This window comes from Carettochelys insculpta, chromosome 6 (genome assembly GCF_033958435.1).
Source record: "Carettochelys insculpta isolate YL-2023 chromosome 6, ASM3395843v1, whole genome shotgun sequence".
NCBI classification, from domain to species: domain Eukaryota; kingdom Metazoa; phylum Chordata; order Testudines; family Carettochelyidae; genus Carettochelys; species Carettochelys insculpta.
The window spans coordinates 120,735,814-120,756,376 of NC_134142.1; the positions used below are offsets into that span (position 1 = coordinate 120,735,814).

The 20,563-nt window shown below is 61.8% G+C and overlaps 2 protein-coding genes across 2 annotated transcripts; one reads left to right on the forward strand and one right to left on the reverse strand.

The window, feature by feature from the left end:
- The first annotated feature begins 2,098 nt into the window (after positions 1–2,098).
- On the forward strand, positions 2,099–3,365 carry LOC142015164 (proteoglycan 3-like). Its single transcript, XM_074998579.1, has 4 exons — positions 2,099–2,107; positions 2,425–2,559; positions 2,977–3,088; positions 3,307–3,365. Exons 1-4 carry the CDS (start codon positions 2,099–2,101, stop codon positions 3,363–3,365), a joined length of 315 nt encoding a protein of 104 aa, XP_074854680.1.
- Positions 3,366–7,605: 4,240 nt separating this feature from the next.
- Positions 7,606–18,647, reverse strand: P2RX3 (purinergic receptor P2X 3). The gene is made up of 12 exons (XM_074996062.1): positions 18,508–18,647; positions 16,192–16,327; positions 14,546–14,617; positions 14,284–14,350; positions 13,771–13,864; positions 12,999–13,076; positions 11,091–11,232; positions 10,704–10,840; positions 9,728–9,821; positions 9,309–9,374; positions 8,426–8,503; positions 7,606–7,807 (listed from the first exon to the last, which is right to left on the reverse strand). The coding sequence occupies exons 1-12, from the start codon at positions 18,645–18,647 to the stop codon at positions 7,694–7,696; spliced, it is 1,218 nt and encodes a 405-aa protein (XP_074852163.1). The 3' UTR covers positions 7,606–7,693.
- Between the last annotated feature and the right edge of the window lie 1,916 nt (positions 18,648–20,563).

Consider the following 20,563-nt stretch of genomic DNA (forward strand, 5'->3'; position numbering starts at 1 on the left):
ACGGTTTAATTCTTCCACTCTATGCTGTGCTGATTAGGCCTCAGCTGGAGTATTGTGTCGAATTCTGGGGGCACATTTCAGAAAAGACGTGGACAAACTGGAGAAGGTCCAGAGAAGAGCAACAAAAATTATTAAAGGTCTAGAAAACACGAGCGATTAAGGAAGATTGAAAGAAATGGGTTTATTTAGTCTGAAAAGAGAAGACTGAGCAGGGACATGACAGCAGCTCTCACATACCTACAAGGTCGTTACAAAGAGGAGAGAGGAAAAATGTTCTCCTTAACCTCTGAGGACAGGAGAAGGAACAATGGGCTTAAATTGCAGCAGGGGAGGTTTAAGGTGGGCATTAGGAAATCCTCCTGTCAGGTGGTTAAACACTGGAATGAATTTCCTAGGGAGGTTGTGGAATCTCCATCCCTGGAGACATTTATGAGCAGGTTAGGCAAACACCTACCGGGGTGGTGTAGAGACAGTGCTTGGTCCTGCCATGAGCATAGGGGACTGGACCTGATGTCCTTTCAAGGTTCCTTCCAGTTCTGTGACTGCCTGGAGTGAGAGCCCAGGGCCAGGGCCCCATCAGCCCCTTCTCGCCCCCTCCCCAGATCAGCATGACCCCTCAGAGCCAGCCCGTCCCATTCCTTCTCAGACACGTCTTCTGCCACCCCCAGAGAACTGTGCAGAGCCCCTTTCTCCCTCCCCACTGCACCTGCTAGCCCAGCCGGGGGCTCCCGGACCACAGCTCTGCTGTGGCCCCTCTCTCTTGAGCTGCAGCCCCGGCTCTCCCAGCCTGACGTCCTGGCCTCTCTGAAAAGGGTCCCCGAGTGGCGGGGAGCCCTCAGACAGTTACCCTGAGGAAGTGGTTGGACCCACGATCCCTACGGTCGCTGAGGCGTCAGGGCACCCTCTGGAGAGCTTGTATGTAGCACCACCCTGCCAGTCCCTAGGGGTGGCCATGAGGCTGCTGATGGGTCAGAGCTGAAGCTGTGTGTGGGGATGTTGCAAGCTGGGGGACATGGGGGGGAGGGAACAAGGGGCTGGGAGCTGATACTGGCTGTTTCCCCATCCCCAGCTTCCTGCTAGGGCCCATAAAAGGGGCTGGGATGGCTGGTGGGGGACCTCAGAGAGAAGAGGTGGGAGGGATCTAACAGAAAGGTGTCAGTCTAGTCTGATGAGGGCCGGGGGGGCTCTAGGCTGGGGGTCAGTGGGGGCTTGGTGAGGGCAGCAGAGGGGATCCAGGCTGGGGGGCAGTGTGAGCCCAGTGGGGTGGTGGAGGAGATACAGGCTAGGGGTCCAGGGGGACTTGATGAGGGTTGGGGGGGAGGCTCCAGGCTGGGGGCAGTGGGGGCTCTGTGCGGCTGCTGGGGGGGCTTCAGGCTGGGGGCAGTGGGGACTCGGTGGAGTGGCAGTGGGCAGAGAGGGGCTCTAGGTGGGTGGAGCTGCCAATCTCTCTCTCCTGGTGTCTCCCCAGGACTGCCCCAGATGGAGCTGATCCTGGTGCTGGCCCTTCTGGGGGCTGCAGGTGGCGGCCGTCTCTGTAAGTGGAGCCCCTCCCCCAGCCCTGAAAGGTGCCTGACCCACAAGCCACTGCCCCCAGTGGGGACCCCCAACCAGGGGATACTTTAAGGGCCCCCTGGATTTGGGTCAGAGCGCAGCCCGGCCAGCCCAGCTCTCTGCCACCCCCAGCCCTGCTTCCCTCTGGTCACTGGGGTCCCCTGACCCACAGCCTTGCTCTGTCCTGGCACCTGGGTGCCACCCCCCCACCCTCCATCCCCCAGCCAAGCTCTGTGTGTCCTGGAACCCAGCCCCCAAGCCCCCCGCCCCGTCCGTTTCATCGGCTGGTCCCTGAAGCCAGTAGGACATCCCCACCCCTGTGCGGCTGGTGCACCGTGGGGCTGGCAAGGCCCATTGGTCTCTTCCACCCCCAGCTCAGGGCGCTCTGGAGCTGCAGGTGCCAGCTGAGCTGGGCAGCTCTGTTTGGGAGGAGAAGCCAGTGGGGCTGGAGCTGCTGGGCCGTGGTGAGGGCAGGAACTCCCCGGTGAGAGGTGCAAGGCGCTGGAAGATCCATTATGTGCTGGTGAACAAGAAACAGAACTTTCAGATGGCTGAGGTGAGCTGGCGGCGGAGGGTGGAATGGGTGGATGGTCCATGGGGCAGATAGACGGTGTGTGGCTTCAGCGGACGGAGCATGGGGCTGGAGCAGAGGGGGAAGGTGTGTGGGGTGGAGCAGAGGGGGAGGGGAAGGTGTGTGGGGTGGAGCAGAGGGGGAGGGGATGGTGTGTGGGGTGGAGCAGAGGGGGAGGTGATGGCGTATGGGACTGGAGCAGAGGGGGAAGGTGTGTGGGGTGGAGCAGAGGGGGAGGGGATGGTGTGTGGGGCAATGGCCAGGGCCAGTCCGTGGCTGCCCCACTCTCTCTCTCCCCCCAGGCCCACTGCGCACAGAAGTTCCGTGGGCACCTGGCCTCCATCCACAGCTCCCAGGTCAACGAGCAGCTGCGCCGCATGGCGAAATCTGGTACCAACCAGGCCCAGGTGTGGGTCGGGGGCATCACCGCCTCCTCGGTAAGGAGAGTGTCTGGCCCTGCTGCCCATACCCCAGCCAGGGCTTGGGGGCCCCCAGACCCCCACATGCAATGTCCCCTGGGGCTGACACCCCAGAGCAGCTCTGTGTCCCCAGCTGGGACCCCACCCCAGGCAGCACCAGACCAAGCCCCGCTGGCCTCTGGCACGTTGGGGCTTTGTCCCCACTCTCCCTGCCCAGGGGCTGGGAGTTGGCTTGGGGCTGGCTGAGCCCAGCTGCCCTCCAGGAGCCTGGGGCCAGTGCTCAGGCACAGATGGGTGCCAGCGTGCGTGGGGCGTGTTCTGGCTCCACCCCAGGGAGTCACAGCCCCAGGACCCTGGTCACTCAGCGATGGCCTCGGCCGCGTGGGGAAGGTCCCCAGGTGCCCTGCAGTTCCCACCCAGCTCCTTCCCTTGCAGGGTGGACGCCCGTATTGCAAGTGGGAGGATGGAACTCCCTGGGACTACAACAACTGGGCCTCGGGGAGCCGCAGCCGCAATGGGAAAACATGCGTGGCCCTGTGCACCGCAGGTGAGGGGCCCTGGGGGCTGGGGCAGGGGGAGGGGGAGTTGCCGCTGGGGGGCCCCAGGGTTGGTGTGGAGAAGGGGGAATCGGGGCGAGACAGACTCTGAGGGCTGTGTGAGGGGGAACTGGGGCCAGGTGTGTCCCTGGGGCAGGGGGAGAAGAGGGGCTGCGGGGTGCCAGGTGCTTCCCAGGAGGGCACCAGCCTCACTCGCTCTCTCTGCCAGGTGGGCACTGGAGAAGCGTCAGCTGCCAGACTCACCTGCCCTTCATCTGCGGGTACTGATGGGGCTGCTCCCCCCAGGTGGCCCTGCTGCTCTCACGGCTCCGCTGGCCTGGGCCTGCCCCCTGCACCCCGCTGGGGGCGCCCCTGCTCCCTGCCCTTGGCTCCCCTGGGCCGCAGGTCCCAGCCCTGCCCCAGCTCCCCAGAGCTCATTGCCTGAGACTCCCCACAATAAAACAGCGCTTTCCTCGGACCCCGCGTGTGGTTCCTTCCTGCCCAGGGCCAGGCAGAGGAAATGTCTCCAGCCATCGCGGTGCCTTTGTGCTCCCCATGTTGCCGGGGCAGAGCTGTGGGCTCTGGCTGGCGCTTGGGTGCACAGAATCATAGAATCACAGGGCTGGAAGGGACCTCAGGAGGGCATCGAGTCCAACCCCTGCCCCAAGCAGGACCAACCCCAACTAAACCATCCCAGCCAGGGCTTTGCCAAACCAGGACTTAAAAACCTCCAGGGATGGAGATTCCACCAGCTCCCTTGATAACACATTCCAGTGCTTCCCCACCCTCCTGGTGAAGTAGTTTTTTCCTAATATCCAACCTACACCTCTTCCCTCTGTAGCTTCAGACCATTGGTCCTTGTTCTGCTGTCGGTCACCCCTGAGAACGGTTTCTCTCCATCCCTTTTAGAGCCCCCTTCAGGGAGTTGAAGGCTGTTATCAAATCACCCCTCAGTCTTCTCTTCTGTAAACTAAACAAGCCCAAATCCCTCAGCCTCTCCTCATCGGCGATGTGCGCCAGCCCCTTCATCATTTTTGTTGCCCTTTGCCGAACCTGCTCCAGCACATCCACATCCACAGCCTTTCTATACTGGGGGGGCCCAGAACTGGATGCAATACTCCAGATGTGGCCTCAGCAGTGCCAAACAGAGGGGAACAACCACCTCTCTAGAGCTGCTCGAAATGCTCCTCCTAATGCACCATTGTGCCATTGGCCTCCGTGGTTACAAGAACACACTGTTTACTCATATCCAGCCTTTCAACCACCATAATCCCTCGGTGCCTTTCCACTGTACTGCTGCTGAGCCAGTCGGTCCCCAGCCTGTAACAATGTTCGGGATTCTTCCATCCCAGGTGCAGGACTCTGCACTTCTTGTTCAATTGCATCACATTTCTTTTGGGCCAATCTTCCAGTGGATTGTTTCTGTTCGGTGCTGGAGTGAATCAGCGCAGGTGGTGGGGTTCCTCTCGGTACAGACCTGGGCTGTGTGGGAAGCTCTGGTTAGGGGAGGCTAGTCCCCAGCCCTGAGGCCCTGCCCCTTCCCTGCCCACACAACCCAGCGCCCCGCACTGCCCCTGCTGGCCCCGGGCTGTGCCTTACATCCCCCTGTTGGGGTCGCTGGCTGCCACAGGCCAGCACTCCCCCAGAGCACCAGGGGCACCGGGTAGGAAATCTGGCCCCAGCCCAGGTCAGCCCCAGCCCATGGGCAAGCTGGGCAGCCAGTCACGGACAGAGAGCCCTCGAAATCAGGAGGGCCCTGGGGTCGGAGTGTGGTTGGGCCATGCCTGGCTCTCTGGGGAGGTTTAACCTCCCCTATCTGTGACCACCACCCGTGGGCAAAGAACTGTTTCCTCCAGCTGAAAATGCTGTTTTGTGGTCGTGTTGTGTGGAACGATGGGGTAAGGTACAGCCGAGAAGGACTCGACTTCAAAACAGGCTCCAATTGGACGTGCTCCAGAACCTAACTCCAGACAGGTGACCCCACAGAGCAGCGTACGAGGGAGCAGGTGGGAGGCACTAGTGCTATAATTGCTGTGGTTGGGAAGGGCCATGTCCCCTGGGCCAGCGCTGGTCCTGGCTCCTTCTCCTGGGCCCATTTCCAGACAGACAACTGAATCGCTGGGGGCGTCTATGTACGTCCTGGCGTGGATTTGCAGAAGCTGTGGCCTGCATTTGCCACTCACAGACAGCCAGGCTGGCGGGCCCGACCTCAACCTCCCTACTTAAGGATTCTCCCAGGATGCACCAGGCCAAGGCCCTGGCTAAGCTGGCTGCTTACTGGGCAGGTCCTAGGGGGCAGAGCATCAGGCCAGGCCAGGTCTCTCGCCAGGGGCTGCGCTCCGGCCCTGGGGGTGGGAGGCAGGTGCCCTGGGCAGGGCCGGTGGCAGTGTGACACCGGAGCAGACAGAGGGCTCTTGGAGCTGACAAAGCTCTGCTGGGACTATAGGCAGAACCCTGGCTGAGCCCACATGGGGTCCCAGGGCTGCCCTTCATTCCCCAGGCGGTTGGAAGTGGGACTCATGGGGGTGGAGGGGAGCTGCCGGGGCACCAGTGCCAGCTGTTGGGGGGCACCATGGGAAGCAGGAGACCCCCTTGGCACCCCAGAGCTCTGCACTGGCCAGTTCTTCCACCCTGCTCCCTGCAGGCCAGGCAGGGCTGGGCCAGGCTCTGTCTGACCACCCCCCGCCAGTCCCAGCTCCCTTGTGTTTCAGCCCATGGCAGTGCCGGGGATCCCTTGCTCTGAGAGGCCACCTGCAGTGAGTGCAGGCCAGGCAGGGGCAGGGGCAGAGGCAGGGACCCCAAGCCTGGCACTGGGGGTAGCTGGCACCAGCCCATTCCCTGTGGCCAGGGGCCCAGTGCTGCAGCCTGCGGTGTAACAGCCCCAGGGGTTATCGGGACGGCCCAGGCGCGGGGTCCCAGCACGGCCGTTACTGTGTGAAATGCCCCTTGTGCAACCTGCACAGCAGGCGGGAGATGCGTATCTGCAGGGCCGCCCACAGCCTGTGCTGGGCTGGTCCTAGAGGGCAGGGGAGCATGTGGGGAGGGAGACCAGCACCCTGTGACTGACCAGTGCTCCTCAGTCCCGACCCACAGCCCTGCAAGCCCAGGCCTGGGCTCCCCCACCCCACAGCTCTGCCTAGGCCCCTCTGCACACAACACCCTGTGGCACTGGGCATGGAGGCGTTGCCCGAAGTCGGTGAGCTGGGTCCATCCAGCCCAGCGCCCAGAGTCTGTGCCCTGCTGCCCAGCACCAGACGGGGTGCTGCCCCACTGACCTGTGTGTCACCGTCCTGCTGGGGGAGTTTCCCAGCTGGGGTCAGTGGGATGTAGCCTCAATGGTCTGAAGATTCAGCGGCACTTTGTGGACTGCTCATTCGTAGGCCCATCCCGCGACAGCGCCTAGGGGGCCAATATGGGGGGGTCGGAGCCCAGGCTGGGTGTGGGGGTGTCGCCCTCTGTGGCATGTGCAGCCGGGGGAGGCACCGGGAGCTGGGAGCTGATAGCTGCTCTTTCCCCACCCCCATCTCCCTGCTGCAGCTCAGCGTAAGGGCTGGATGGCTGGAGGGGGAAGCCAGAGATGCGGGGCGGGGGGTGCGGGGGTCGTGTGCTTTCAGTGCAGGAGGTCAGTTTGGGAGTAGCGAGGGTGGTGGGGGGCCTCCAGGCTGGGGCTCAGTGTGGGCACCACAGGCGGGTGGCAATAGGCAGTGGGGGGCTGTATGTGTGTGGTGGGAGGGGGTCTCCTGCCAGGGCTGCCTGAGATGAAGCTGCTTCCGGCCCTGCAGTGGCTGGTGGACAAATCTCTGAGTGGAGCCCCCTCCCCCAGCCCAGGCTCCAGCTGATCTGGTGCCCATAAACCGTGGCAGTAACGCTGCCCACACAATCCAGGAAGTGCCATGTACGTGTTCCTGCTCCCCCTGAGCCTGGCCTGTCCCCAGCAGGCCCGGGGAGAGCCCTGCCCCGCACGCCTGCCCCAGCCCGCCCGGCCCAGAGCGGCACTGACGAGAAAGGGAGTTTTATTGATTAAAAAGCTCCGGCATGGAACACTGGAGTCAGTGCTGGATTTGGGCGGGGGGGGTGGGGGGCGGTACTAGCATGTCCCTGGGTCCAGGACTGCCACCCCCTCTGGAACGTGGGTATCAGCCAGGGTGGAAATGGGGCAAAGGAAGGGCGAGTCCCCCCCCTGCCCCATGTGGGGGTCCCCCATAGCATCTCCTGAGCTGGGGTGAGCGCCCCCTGCTGGGACAAAGGAACCAATCATCCCATTCCCCACTTGGCCCCCAGTCAAACCCAGAGCGCCCCTCCCCGCCCCCAGCACTGCCCATTTCCAGTGCAGCACCAGGAATGCTGCTAAGGGAACGGTGCCGGGACCAGACGCAGCCGCTCGGGGGCCCCCCCCCCATGCCGGCTGGTGGACCAGCCCAGCTGTGGCGGGGAGGGACCCGGTTGTGGCTCCTGAAAGGCAGGCCAGTGCTGTCAGCAGCAAGCCCTGGAGAAGCCGGTCGGCTGCCCTGGCGAGGGGGCAGGGAGGAAGACGGGCCAGCGCGGAGGAAGGGGGAAGAAGCAGGGGGCCACGGGGAGTGTACTAAAGAGGCCCTCGTTGGCGAGGTGCCGGGGCACTAGAGGCCGATGGAGTAGGCTCCCGAGTCGGTGGATTGCTTCTCGGCGTTCCGGCCTCCCAGCATCTGGCTGCTCCTGTACACGGGGCTGCGGTGCAGGGACAAGTCCGTCACCTGCAGGGACACACGGGCAGGTCAGCGCCTGCCACTCGGGCACCGAATGACCTCACCCCGGCAACACCCGTGGCCGGGGCTGCCTACAGTCAGGCCGTGCTCCTTGCGAGTGGGGGCCGGGAACAGGCCACACTCCCACCCTGCTCCCTGCAGCGCCCCCAGCTGGACGAGGCTGGGGCTGGTGTAGTCGGGTGCTCCCCCTCGACCACAGACGGCGCCCCCCACTCCCTGCAGCACCCCCTGCTGGCTGAGCCTGGTGTAGCTGGGAGCCCCCCCGCCCACACAGCCAGAGCCGCACCCTTCTCCTGCAGCGCCCCCTGCTGGCTGAGGCTGAGGCTGGTGTAGTCGGGAGCTCCCCCCACACAGCCACCCTGCCCCGACACTCCCTGCAGCGCCCCCCACTGCCCGAAGTTGGGGCTGGTGTAGCTGGGAGCTTCCCCCACACAGCCACCCCCCCCACACTCCCTGCAGCGCCCCCCCCCGGCCGAAGCTGTGGCTGGTGTAGCAGGGACCTCCCCCCCCCACCACAGCCAGGCTCCCCCCCACTCCACTCCCTGCAGTGCCCCCTGCTGGGTGCGCCCATCTCTGCAGCACCGTGGGCTCCTCCCTGGGACGCACCTCTTCGAACTTCTTCGCCTTGTACTGCTCTGCGCCCTTCAGGAAGTTGAGGAGGATGATGTCGCACAGCACCGTGCCCTGCAGGGGAGAGAAGACGGCTCAGCAGAGGGCAGGGCCTTCCCTTCTGGGTCGGGGGGTGTCCCCAGTCAGCTGGGGCTGAGAGGGGCCCCAGGCAGTAGGGCAGGACCTGCAGGCCTCAGTGCTCATGACGGGGGGGCTCTGGGAGTGGAAGGGGGATGCGAATCCTGAGCCGTGAGAGGCTGAGGGGCTGGCCCAGCCCTTGGACACGAGAGCATGGTCGAGTGAGGGTACCTGGGCCCACGCCGTCAGAGCTTGTGTCCGGCCACCACTATGGGGGACATGGAATGGGGGGAGACATGCTGGTGGATGGAGACTAGACCGCCTCCCATGCCATTGCCATGGCGCCCTCTTGGATTCCCCTCTGCCTTTGCCATGGCGCCATCTTGGATTCCCCTGTGCCACTGCCATGGCGCCCTCTTGGCTTCCCTGTGCAGTTGCCAGGGTGACATCTTGGATTCTCCTGTGTCATTGCCACAGCGCCATCTTTGATTCCCTTCTGCCTTTGCCATGGTGCCATCTTGGATTCCCCTGCACTGTTGCCATGGTGCCATCTTGGATTCCCCTGTGCTGTTTCCATGGCACCATCTTGGGTACTCTCTTTGGCTCTGCAGTCGCTAACGAGCCAGGTTTGGCCTTTGGCTCAAGGTTTTGCCAGCCTCCCCACTAAGTGAGGCCTGCTCAGACGGACAGCTCTTTGCTCTGCCCAGCGCCTCCCTCTTCCCTGCAGCCCACAGCTGGTTCACCCCAGCTCCCGCGGAGCAGGCAGAGGGAAAGGAGAAGGCGGAGAGCCCCCTGTACTCACCACCCCGACGGAGGTGAAGGCTGCCACCATGTTGATCAGGGTTGGGATGATATTGAATTTCCCAGCCTGAGGGGATAGAGAGGGGAGTTAGTAGCTGAGGTCCGCCCCCAGGTCACCATGTGGGGCCCCCTCCTTCTCCTGCACCGGCTGGTGTAACTTGTCCACCGCCAGCCTCAGGACGTGAGCCCCTCTCTCCCACCTCCTGGCCACATGAGTCCTGGGGCTCTTGTCCTCCATTATTAAACACAGCCACGGGGCAGTGTCTAGTTGTGCGTCCTGTACGCTGCATTGCCTAGTTGTGCGTCCTCCAGGCGTGTGACCACACCCAGCCTATTCTTGCGTCACATGGCTCTTCCCTTTCCACTCTTGGGCTTCAGCCCTGGTTCCCCGGCCCCCGCCGGCTGCCCGGCCGTACGTACGTTCCCATAGACCAGCACATCGAAACGGATGCCGAAGGCCTTCATCAGGGTCCGGAACTCGGTGCCGTTTTCCCGCCTGTAGTACCTGGCATACCTGGGGGACAGGGAGACGGGCTGTGACTTGCCACCCCCTGGTCCCTCACACCTGGGTGTGCACGCTGAGGGGTGGCTGTGTGGGAGTGAGGTGTGACTCAGTGCCAGGAGGGGTCTGGAGTGAAGGTTGATGTGTGTGTGTAGCAGGGAAGGTGTATGTAACTGTAGATGTGAGGGCATAACTGGGAAGGCATGTGTAATAGTGTGTCAGGTGTTGTTAAGGGGTAGTGTGGGTAACAAAGTATTTGTTGTGTAGCTGGAGTGTAGCGTGTGTACAGTGGGTTGTATCTGGTGGTCGGTGTGTGTGGAGGGCAGTGTGCATTGTGAATGCAGTTGAGTGTATCTGATGTATCAGTGTGTAGCTGGAAAGTGGTGTGTGCAGTTGGGTGTATCTCGTGGTTAGTGTGTGTGTGGAGGGCACTGTGCATTGTGAATGCGGTTGGGTGTAGCTGGTGTGTCGGTGTGCATGTGGAGACCAATATGTGTGTAGCTGCGGATATGTGCTGTGTCAGTGTGTAGCTGGGAAGTGCTGCGTGCCCATGTTTGAGGAGGGACACGTGCCCGGAGTGTCCCCCTGTGAGTGAGTTAACCCTGGAGCCTCACATGGCTTTTTCCCGTGTGTGTGTGTGTGGGTGGGTGTGTGTACACACGCTGCCCTTGACTGTTTCCTCTCTGTGTGTACATGCTCCCCTTGCCTTTTTCATGTACATGTGTGTGTACACACTGCCCTTGCCTGTTTCCTCTGTGTGTGTACACGCTGCCCTTGCCTGTTTCGTGTGTGTGTGTGTGTGTACATGCTCCCCTTGCCTGTTTCATGTACGTGTGTGTACACACTGCCCTTGCCTGTTTCCTCTGTGTGTGTGTGTGTACACGCTGCCCTTGCCTGAAGTTGTAGCCAGGAGAGACGCTGTTCTTCTGGGAGACGCTGTCCAGGCGGGTGAAGCTGTAGCTGGGCACGCAGTGCTCCCATGAGCGATCCAGGTCACACACCCACCCAATCTTAATCCCCAGAATCCCGCCCTGTGCAGAGAGACGGAGCGTTAGGGACATCACAGAGGGGCCACTTGGCTGTGGCACTAGAAGGAGCCCTTTGTCCCTTCGCCGGGACAGACCGAGGCCCCAGAGGTGCCTGCATTTCCCCCACCCCCTGCATGGCAAAGGGTGCCCCCGGGAGCCCCCAGGAACGCTCCTGGCTTACGCGGGGCACTACTTGTGCGCTCTCTCCTGGCCGGAGGGGCGAGGGCCCCGCGTGGGGTGTGACGGTGCTCACCGTGGAGGCCAGCTTGGCAAAATCCTGGCCGGCGAAGCGGACGACATCGCCCAGGCGCAGGATGGGGCAGAAGGGCTGGGTGACCGGGTGGAAGCGGCACGTCTGGAGGTCCTGGGCCGTCAGGTTGGGCAGCAGGTTACCCCTAGGAGGGTGGGGCACACACAGAGGGCCTGTGAGAACTGGGCGCCCTGGGGAAAGCCGTCCCTAACCCCAGCCGTCGCCAGAACCCAAAATCTCCTCCCGACCCCTTTCCCTGGCATGTAACCCGAACCGGAACCCCGGCCACAACCCAGCCCCGACCCCTGCCGGCTCCTCCATTGGCTCCCTCATGCCCAGCTGGCCACAGGGAAATCTCATCCATCCCTAGGAGCTGGGAATCCTGTGGGGCTGAGGATCTATCATCAGCTGGCCAGATCCTGTGCTTGGGGCGGGCTCAGATGGGGCAGTCAAGGGGCTTGAGCCCTGCCTTGCACTCACCGTACTCCTGGGGGCCTGCCTGGCGCTCGGTATCGATTAGAGCAGCCTCGAGGGCTGCATGGACTTAGGCCCCACTTTTCACGGCCCAAGGGAGGGCGGAGAACAGCCACAGCTCAATCTCCTCCCCCCACCCCCAGGACCAGCATTCCCTGTAAGCTGAACACTTGGGCAGCCACCCAGGAGAGATTCAGGAGTTGCCCAACTGTTTAGCAGCGCGCCCACAGCCAGCGGCCTGTGTTTCCACGGGTGGTGCACATCCGCCCATGTCTTGGTGCACAGAACAAAATTTATTCTGCCCATGGATGGAAAAAGTGGGACCCCTGGTCATGACACTGCTCCACCCTCGATGGACCCTGGTGGGCAGAGAATAGCCACAGCAGAGAGACACCTGGTCATGTCCCCACCCCACTCCCATGGGGCTGAGGGACAGTGAACAGCCACTGCGCAGAGCCAGCTGGCCATATCCTGAGCAGTGTGAGCACAGGGTCCCGCCCACACTCCGGGCAGCCACGCCCCCGGCAGCCACGCCTCTCACAGCCACGCCCCCTGCAGCCACACCTCTCACAGCCACGCCCCTGCAGCCACGCCTCTCACAGCCACGTCCCTGGCAGCCACGCCTCTCACAGCCATGCCCCCGGCAACCACACCTCTCACAGCCACGTCCCCCGCAGCCACGCCTCTCACAGCCACGTCCCCCGCAGCCACGCATCTCACAGCCACGCCCCTGCAGCTACACCTCTCACAGCCACGTCCCCCGCAGCCACGCCTCTCACAGCCACGCCCCCGGCAGCCACGCCCCTGCAGCTACACCTCTCACAGCCACGTCCCCCGCAGCCACGCCCCTGCAGCCACGCCTCTCACAGCCACGTCCCCCGCAGCCACGCATCTCACAGCCACGCCCCTGCAGCTACACCTCTCATAGCCACGTCCCCCGCAGCCACGCCTCTCACAGCCACGCCCCCTGCAGCCGCACCTCTCACAGCCACGCCCCTGGCAGCCACGCCTCTCACAGCCACGTCCCCCGCAGCCACGCCTCTCACAGCCACGTCCCCCGCAGCCACGCCTCTCACAGCCACGCCCCCGGCAGCCACGCCCCTGCAGCCACACCTCTCACAGCCACGCCCCCGGCAGCCACGCCCCTGCAGCCACGCCTCTCACAGCCACGTCCCTGGCAGCCACGCCTCTCACAGCCACGCCCCCGGCAACCACACCTCTCACAGCCACGTCCCCCGCAGCCACGCCTCTCACAGCCATGTCCCCCGCAGCCACGCATCTCACAGCCACGCCCCTGCAGCTACACCTCTCACAGCCACGTCCCCCGCAGCCACGCCTCTCACAGCCACGCATCTCACAGCCACGCCCCTGCAGCTACACCTCTCACAGCCACGTCCCCCGCAGCCACGCCTCTCACAGCCACGCCCCAGGACTCACTTCTCAAAATTGAAGAGTGGGAAGCGGATGCTGTTCTTAATGAAGAGGGTGAAATTCTCCGCCTCCAGCATGATGGGCCTGTGGGCAGGCATGCGGTTCAGGGCTCTCCTTGGGCCTGTGGGGAGAGCCCTGGGAAACCACCCACCTGGGACGCGGGCAGGGGACTGTGGCCTGAGGGCTGCCTGTTACCTGCATACCCTCCCCTCTGCCCCCGGCAGTTTACCTGCCGCTGCCGCACGGGGCCCTCTGCGGCGGAGTCGTCTGTGCAGCACCTGGCACAACCAGGGAGCGCCAGGCCTGGCCCCGGAGAAGGGAAGCCGCTGGACCTGAGCACAGTCCTTCTGGGCTGCAGGGGCTCGGCGCCTGGGGCGGTGTGGGGTGACTGAAGAGCCTTAGGGGCCCTGGGGAGGCAGAGCATAGCCACAGCCCAGTGCCACCCACCAGTGCCCCCAAGCTGTCCCCTATGGGCCCTGGGGGCACAGTATAGCCGCAGCCCAGTGCCCCCTCCTCACCCCGATATGACACGCCCCTGGGCCGCCCCCGGGGGGCAGAGCGCATCCAGCACAGGGGTCCCTGCTCCATGGTGAAAGCTGAGGATGTAAGAGGGCCTCCCCACCTCCCCCGGCCAAGAGGTGACACAGCCAAGCCCAGTCGCCACCGGGAAGTGGTGCTGGGGCACAGGGGTTGCCAAGGGCTCGGGAGCTCCGCCCCCACCCCCAGAAAAGGGCATCGGGGCAGGGAAAGGGGGTCTGCCCCCAAGGGCCCGGCTTACGCCTGGACAGTGTCCACCTCTGCGGGACACCAGCCTTGGATCTCACAGGTCCGCAGGCTCCGGCTGTAGTTCACGCACCGGCCGGTCAGCATCCCTGCGGATGCAGCCCCCCATTAAGTGGCACTGCAAGCTTCACTCCCAGCCCCTCTACCCTGCTCGCCCGTACCCCATGCAGTTTTCAGCTGCCTCCCCTGCACGCCCCAGCAGAGAGGTCTGAGTCGGCCACCTCCTCCCAGCTAGCCAGCTGGGCCCTAGGGTCATGCCATGGGAGCTGCTGCTTTTACCCCCGGAAAGGGCAGGGTCAGACATGGCCACGCCTTGATGCCCCCACTCATCTGCTCACCCCTGCGTGTTCCACTCACCCACTCTTCACTCTCCTCCCTCACCGAGCCCTCTCCCCCACCCGATCCTGCACCTGCCCACCATCCTCCCATGCTGGGCCCCACCCCGCACCTCCCGCTGGAGCTGCTGGATGGTTCTGCCCCCTCCTCCACCCACCGGAGGGGTGCTTACCACTTCCAGTGGTAGGGACAGGCCTCCGGCAGTCGCTGTCTGACCGGCAGCTGTACTTCACTTCGCTCTGGAAAAGAGGAGCAAGAGGGAGGCAGGCAAAGAAGGGGACGTGGGGAGCGGGAGACCCCCAGATGCTCCAACAGCGGCTGCTTTAAGGGAAACTCTCTGGAGAATAGCTCCACTCTCCACTGGGGAAGATCAACCCTCTGCTGCCCCTTCCCAAGCCTGCTTGTCATTACCCCCTCACTCCTCACCTGCTTACCTCAGGGCAGAAGCCTTGCACCTGGTTCTCCGTGACAATCTGCTTGGTGATAATCACAAACACTGACGTCCCCTGCAGAGAAGGGATGGGGTCGGATGCACGTGGGGACGGGGAGGTGGGAGGGTGAAGGGCACAGAGGAGACAGAAGGTGTGAAATTCTCAGGAGCTGGAGCATATTGAAAACCGTTAAAATTGTGACTGATTGCTTTCAGTGTTCTGGGGATTTCCCAGCCCTGTATCTGCTCAGCATCAGTCTGCGGAGAGCCAGCTTAGAGTAAGGTGGGGTGAAATGTACTAGGGAGCAGCCTGCTTTGTCTCTCGCTGCCATCAGTTCTAGCGCACTGAGGTTCTGAATTCTAAGAAATAAAACCCGGTTACGTGGCGGCCTTCCAGCAAGAGCCCTTGATACTTTTAATTAACTGCTCTGCCGGTGTGCCACAGACACAACGGATGGCAGGAATTAATGTCTTGGTAGACACAAAGAGGAAAGGAAGCCAGCGTGCCCCAGAGCGGCACGAAGGTAAGAGTGGCTAGGTGGGGACTGGGCTGGGGATGCTGCGGGCTAATGTACGCGTGTCAGGTTCCCGAGTCAGTGCTGACACACCCCTCCTCGCATGTCTCCCCTCCCCCCACAGGAGCCCATATCACACGCCTCCTGCGGGTCCTAGTAAGAAATATAAGTTACTTTCTCCCTTGATTAGACATGAGGGGGACTGACCCAGGGATCTCACACAGGTATTTGCCTTCACTGACTCCAGCCTCACCCCTCTGCTGAGCAGCAGACATCCAGGGCCTCGCAGACCAGTCTCCCCGCCCAGAGGCAATCAGCCATGCAGCTTCTGGCTGTGTTCTAGGGGTCTGCCCTCGCTGCAGAGGTCATCTGAGTGAGGCTGGAGTCAACCCAACTCCAGGGGGGACTCTGCACTGCAAAATGATGCTGGGTCAGGGACAGCCAGTGAGTGTGGTGGGCTGGGGAGGCAGTTCCACCTTCTCCCCAAGCCCCTTCCCCCCGAGCGATGTGACTAGGAGGCCAGGGAGCGGAGCAGGCCAGGGCTGGATTCCTCTGCTTCTCCTTGTTGGCAGTGACTGGAGGCGGGGATACAACCCCTGCAGTCTCCCTCCCCTGCTCCTGCCCCCCTGGAAAGCTTTTGCCCTCCAGGCTCTGAGCACAGCCCCTGCCCCAATGGGGGCGCTGCGGAGGGCACCAGTATTTCTAAGGGTGGCCCTGCTGAGCCGTCAGGATTATTTTGTGGCGGGATGTTCCAGTTGAAAACCGAACACCCAGGCACCCTACTGTGTGTCTGAGCTGCACCTGACCCTATGGGTGTCTCCCTGCGTGTCTGGGCAGCAGCCAGCCCCACGGGTGTCTCCCTGTGCATCTGTGTGGCACCCAGCCCCTATGCGTGTCTCCCTGTGTGTCTGGGCAATACCCGGCCCTGTGGGTGTCTCCCTGTGTGGCTGGACAGCACCTGGCATGACAGGGCCCTGATCTCAGCTGGAGCCCCTGGACGCTACCGTAACATGAACAATAGCAGCAATAATCCAGTCCCTCCAGCACTGTTCACCATTCTTAGCCCTCTTGGCACCGTCCTGCCTACTTTTAATTTCCCCTCCAGCACTGGACCCCCCACCCTGGAAAGGGTTACCTGTGGTGGTGTAACATAGTCAGCCGTGTCCATGACCCTGTTGGTGTATTTGCCGAAGCCCTTGACCTTGGTCACCACAGAGGACTCGATAGAGGTGTCCCGCACCTGATACGCCTTCTCATAGAGAAACACCCAGCTGGGAGGAGAGAGACCCATGTTCGCCTCTGACCAGTGGGGCAGTTTGGGGGAACTTCCCCCACTACCCCACCAACCTGGCACAGACTCAGGAGTAAGCTGCAAAGGTCCCAACTCTTGGGATTTAATGGCAATTCTTTCCAGGTGTTGCTAGAGTCCCAGCTCCTGGAGTCATGTGATTTAGTGACAACCTGAGGGCTTCTCTCGTGGGGAATGATTTCATATTTGGGTTAACTTTGGGGTTTTTTCAGCCTAAGCAGCAGTGGGTCAGGGCAGGCCCCCATGTGTCCCATTTTCAAAGGATCTGGTGTTTTGTGCCATGCTGATCCGGTTAGGAAGCAGGCCAGCTCTTTCAGACTGAGTTCTCCAGGAATTATGGTGTGGATGGATGCAGCCTCCTTTTGAAAGGGCCATTCCGTGCCTGCCCACTTTCCTTCTGCCATCCCATGCTACCTTGCTGGGGGATTGCCACGCCATTTAAACATGGGCGAGTAGCCAGCAATGCCCCTTCAAAGCACACACTTTGCTTTCATCAGTGAAAATCAGATGCAACCATCTCTAGCCCTGCTAGTTCCCAAGCAGAACAGGATAACAGGACACCTCTGTCTCCTACCACCTCTGGGACCAGAAAGCAAAGGAATTTTTAGACTGTCGCCTCAATTTGGGGGCAGATCAATTTAGCATTTTCCAATGCCAGGGTTGTCAGTGCTGCTTCGGGAGATGTAACCCCAGTTAGTGAAACGAAAAGGGGCAGCAAATGTTAAAATGTTCCCTTAAAATCACACGATAGCTGAGTGGGCTCTGAGCCAGCCTGGATGCAGAAACCAGGCAGAGCTCTCCTTCCCAAACATCTCGTGCCATCTAGTGGTCCCCTACAGCTGTCACACCCCTGCACCCTGGCTGCATTGGTTCAGTGTCCAAAAAGACCAGAGGAGCGAACGTCCCATCACTTGGGAGCCTGAGGCAGATTTTCGAGAGGGCCCAAGGTTGGATTTTTGCAGTCCCCCAGCATACAATGGTGGGCCAGATTGCCAAAGCACATGGCAGCTTCAGGTTCAGCCCGGTTCTTGACAAGAACTTGGGGCCTGCTGCCCCAGTACCGTGGCAATGTGGAGCTCTGTTTCTGGGGTATGAAACGGAGTGAAAAGCTTTTGAAAATCTGAGCCGGGGTTGCACTGGAAATCCAAGGGACTGGATAAAAGAGTCCAAAGCAGCTAAGTGATTTAGGAGCCCAAGTCCCACTTTCAAACGTGCACAGGGGGTCACTGGGGGGGGGGGGTTGCATGGATGTCACCGGGCTGGGGGGAAGGGGTGGTAGGGGAGGTTGTAGGGCTGTGGGGGTTGGAGGGGGCTCAACAGCCCCACACTGTCTGTGGTCCGGCTTTTGGGGAACAGCCACAGGTTAATTTCTTTCACTCACTGTGGAGGAAGAACTCAACCTTACAGATCACCCTACCTACAACACCCCACGCTCAACCCCCAGCTTGCACCCGCTCCTCCCAGTACCGCTCACACACACAGCTCTGCCCTGCCTGTTCGCACACACACACACTCTCTCTCACCCTGCCTGGACACCCAACCCAGCGGCTGTTTTTGCCCTCTCCCCCGGGAAGCTGAGGGGTGGGGACAGATGTTCTCAGGCGCACGGCGTATACAGTTCTGCTCCAAGAGCTTCTCCGAAGCCAGCCTCCCATTCTTTGATTCAGCACATTGGTGGGAGCAAGGGGATGGCTGCCTCTTGAGGAGAGGCTGTCTGACCCCGTTGTGTGGGGCCAGCAGGGCTCTCCTGTGCCCCCTCCAGTAATGCCCCATCAGCATCAAGGAAGGGGGAAGAGGGAGCTCCTTGCTACTGGTGACCTAATTACATCCCTCCCAGTGAGCATGCCCCCGCACCCAGCCCCTCTGCAACCCACATGCAGGCCTGGGTCAGCGTGCAATGGGGGTCCCTTGCCCTGGGAGGGATTCTGTGCCAAGGGAAAGCTGGCTCATCCCCCAGCCTCCTTCCTCTGGGAGCGGGGCTCGTTGGGGATCCGCGTCCGGTGGTACCTGCCCTCCGAGGGTAACTCTCCTGGTCCTCTGCTTCACAACCCCCGCTCCCCCACATTACACGGCCCAGGGCCAGAAGGATGGGCCATGGAGACTGGGTGCCAAGGTGGGTTTCCTGGCCTGGCGGGCACTCACCCGATGAAGTACGAGATGATGAGCAGCTGCACGACCCGGTTGATCACGCCAACTGTCCAGCTCTTCACCACCACCGACTTGGTGGTCTCGTAGGTGAAGAACTCGGCTATGCAGTTCATGCCGGAGGAGAGCATGGGCATTGGGAGCGGGGCGGGGCCCACCAGCCCGGGGAAGACAGGACACCTGGACTTCTCAGCAAGGGGCAGCCAGGGGGATTGGGAAGGCTGCCGCTTTTAAGTTGGGCAGCGGGTGTGGAGTTTTCCTGTGCCCTGCAGATACTGTGGGCAGCCTGGCGCCAAGAGACCCCTTTAATAAACTCCCCCCTCCCGCCCCGCGGTGATGCTGTTGGGGAAAGGTGGGGCTTCCTAGCCCATCCATTACCAGCTGGAGTCTCTGGGGGGTGGGGGGCTGTGGGAAGCGGGGGAGGGGAGGTCTTTAATGCATTCCACGAGACCAGAAAGGAATCTGCTCTCTGTGCATTGCATCTCAGTGCTCATCCTTCCCCCAGCATCGCTGCTAACGTCCCTCTCGTCTGACCCAAACCCCTGCCCCCTCCCAGCCATGAGCTCCACCAGCCCCACCCAGGCTGCCTCCCTCAATCCTGCCCTGAGCCCGTGTCCCATGACAGATCTGCCCCAGTCCCTCAGTCCTGACTCCAATCCACCTGCTAGGCCAACTGTGGCTCCCCCCACCAGCTCTGCCGACATCCCTCGACTCCGATGCGCAGTCCCCAGCTATCCCCAGCCTTGCCCCACACCCCAGATCTGCTGGTGCCCCTCAATCTCAGCCGGCAGCCCCTGGCTATCCCAGCTCCGGCCCAACACAGGCAGCAGCAGATCCCAAAAGAGCCAGCTAGGCAACATGGCACTGATTATAATCTGGATACAAATCGGCAGCTGCTGAAGACGCTGGGCAGTGGCGGCCCATGGAACCTGAGGACCCGTAATTACACTCTGGGCACATGCAGCATGGACAAACACAGGGTCCTCGGTCAGCTTTTCCTGTGTGAGAAAGACCTATGGCTCTGGCCCCTCTGCTTAGGCTGCCAAGGAGGGAATCAACTGAGTAACGTGTGCCAGTGGGGGCGGTGGTTTCTGCAGTGTTTGACACCCCTGTTTTGCTAAAGAGGAGGAAGGACTCCTTCCACTTACAGCTTTAGCAATGGATTTTCTGAGTGGTCAGCTGGGGTGGCCAGGAGGGTGAGGGAAGGGCGCGGGGCCCGGCTGAGAGCCTCCCATGGGGAGCTGCCATGTAAACACCTGCTGGGATGCACAAGCACGCCGCCACGGGGCAGGTGCGTGGGGAAACCTCCCCTTGCAGGACAGTGTCTGTTGGCAAGTGCATGGCATTGTGAACCCAGGTCACTGCACAGGGGAGCTAGGAGCAGCATAGGTGGTGGGAACAGGGACCTGTCGTCTTATAGGGTGAAACACCCTGTGGTTCTTTTAGTCAAGCTGTAACAACTCACGATGTTGCCTTGCCACGTCCTGGGTGTGTTGGTTACCATGGTTACAATAGGATAAGGATTGTGACCACCACAGTAGCATCCAGGCAGAGCAACCTGTCACTGACGGGGCAGAGGGAAACACAGGAAGCAATGAGCTCAGGGTCACCCTGGCTTTGCAGGGCTGTTGAGCATCCAAACAGGTTAAATCTGGGCTAAAGGGACCCTGAGGATCGGAGGGGTCAGGGTAGAGATGGGAGAGAGGCCAGCAACGAGGGACCTGAAGCAATGATCACGCTAATTTTTTTTCCATCCATGGGTGGAATAAATTTTGTTATGTGCACCAAGGCCTCTGTGGATGTGCACCACAAATAGAAACAGAGGCCGCTGGCAGCGGGTGCTCTGCTAAGCAGCTGGGTGGCACTTGAATCCCTCCTGGGCAGCCGCCCCAGCGCTCAGCTGACAGGGAACTCATCTCCCCACTGGAGTGCGGGGAAAGGCATGGGGCTAGGCGGGAGAGTGTGTGGGGCCCGATTCTGGGGCAGGGTGGGCAGACAGGGAGCTGGGGGGTGGAAAGCAGGGATGGGGAGGGGCGTGGGGACCAATTCTGGG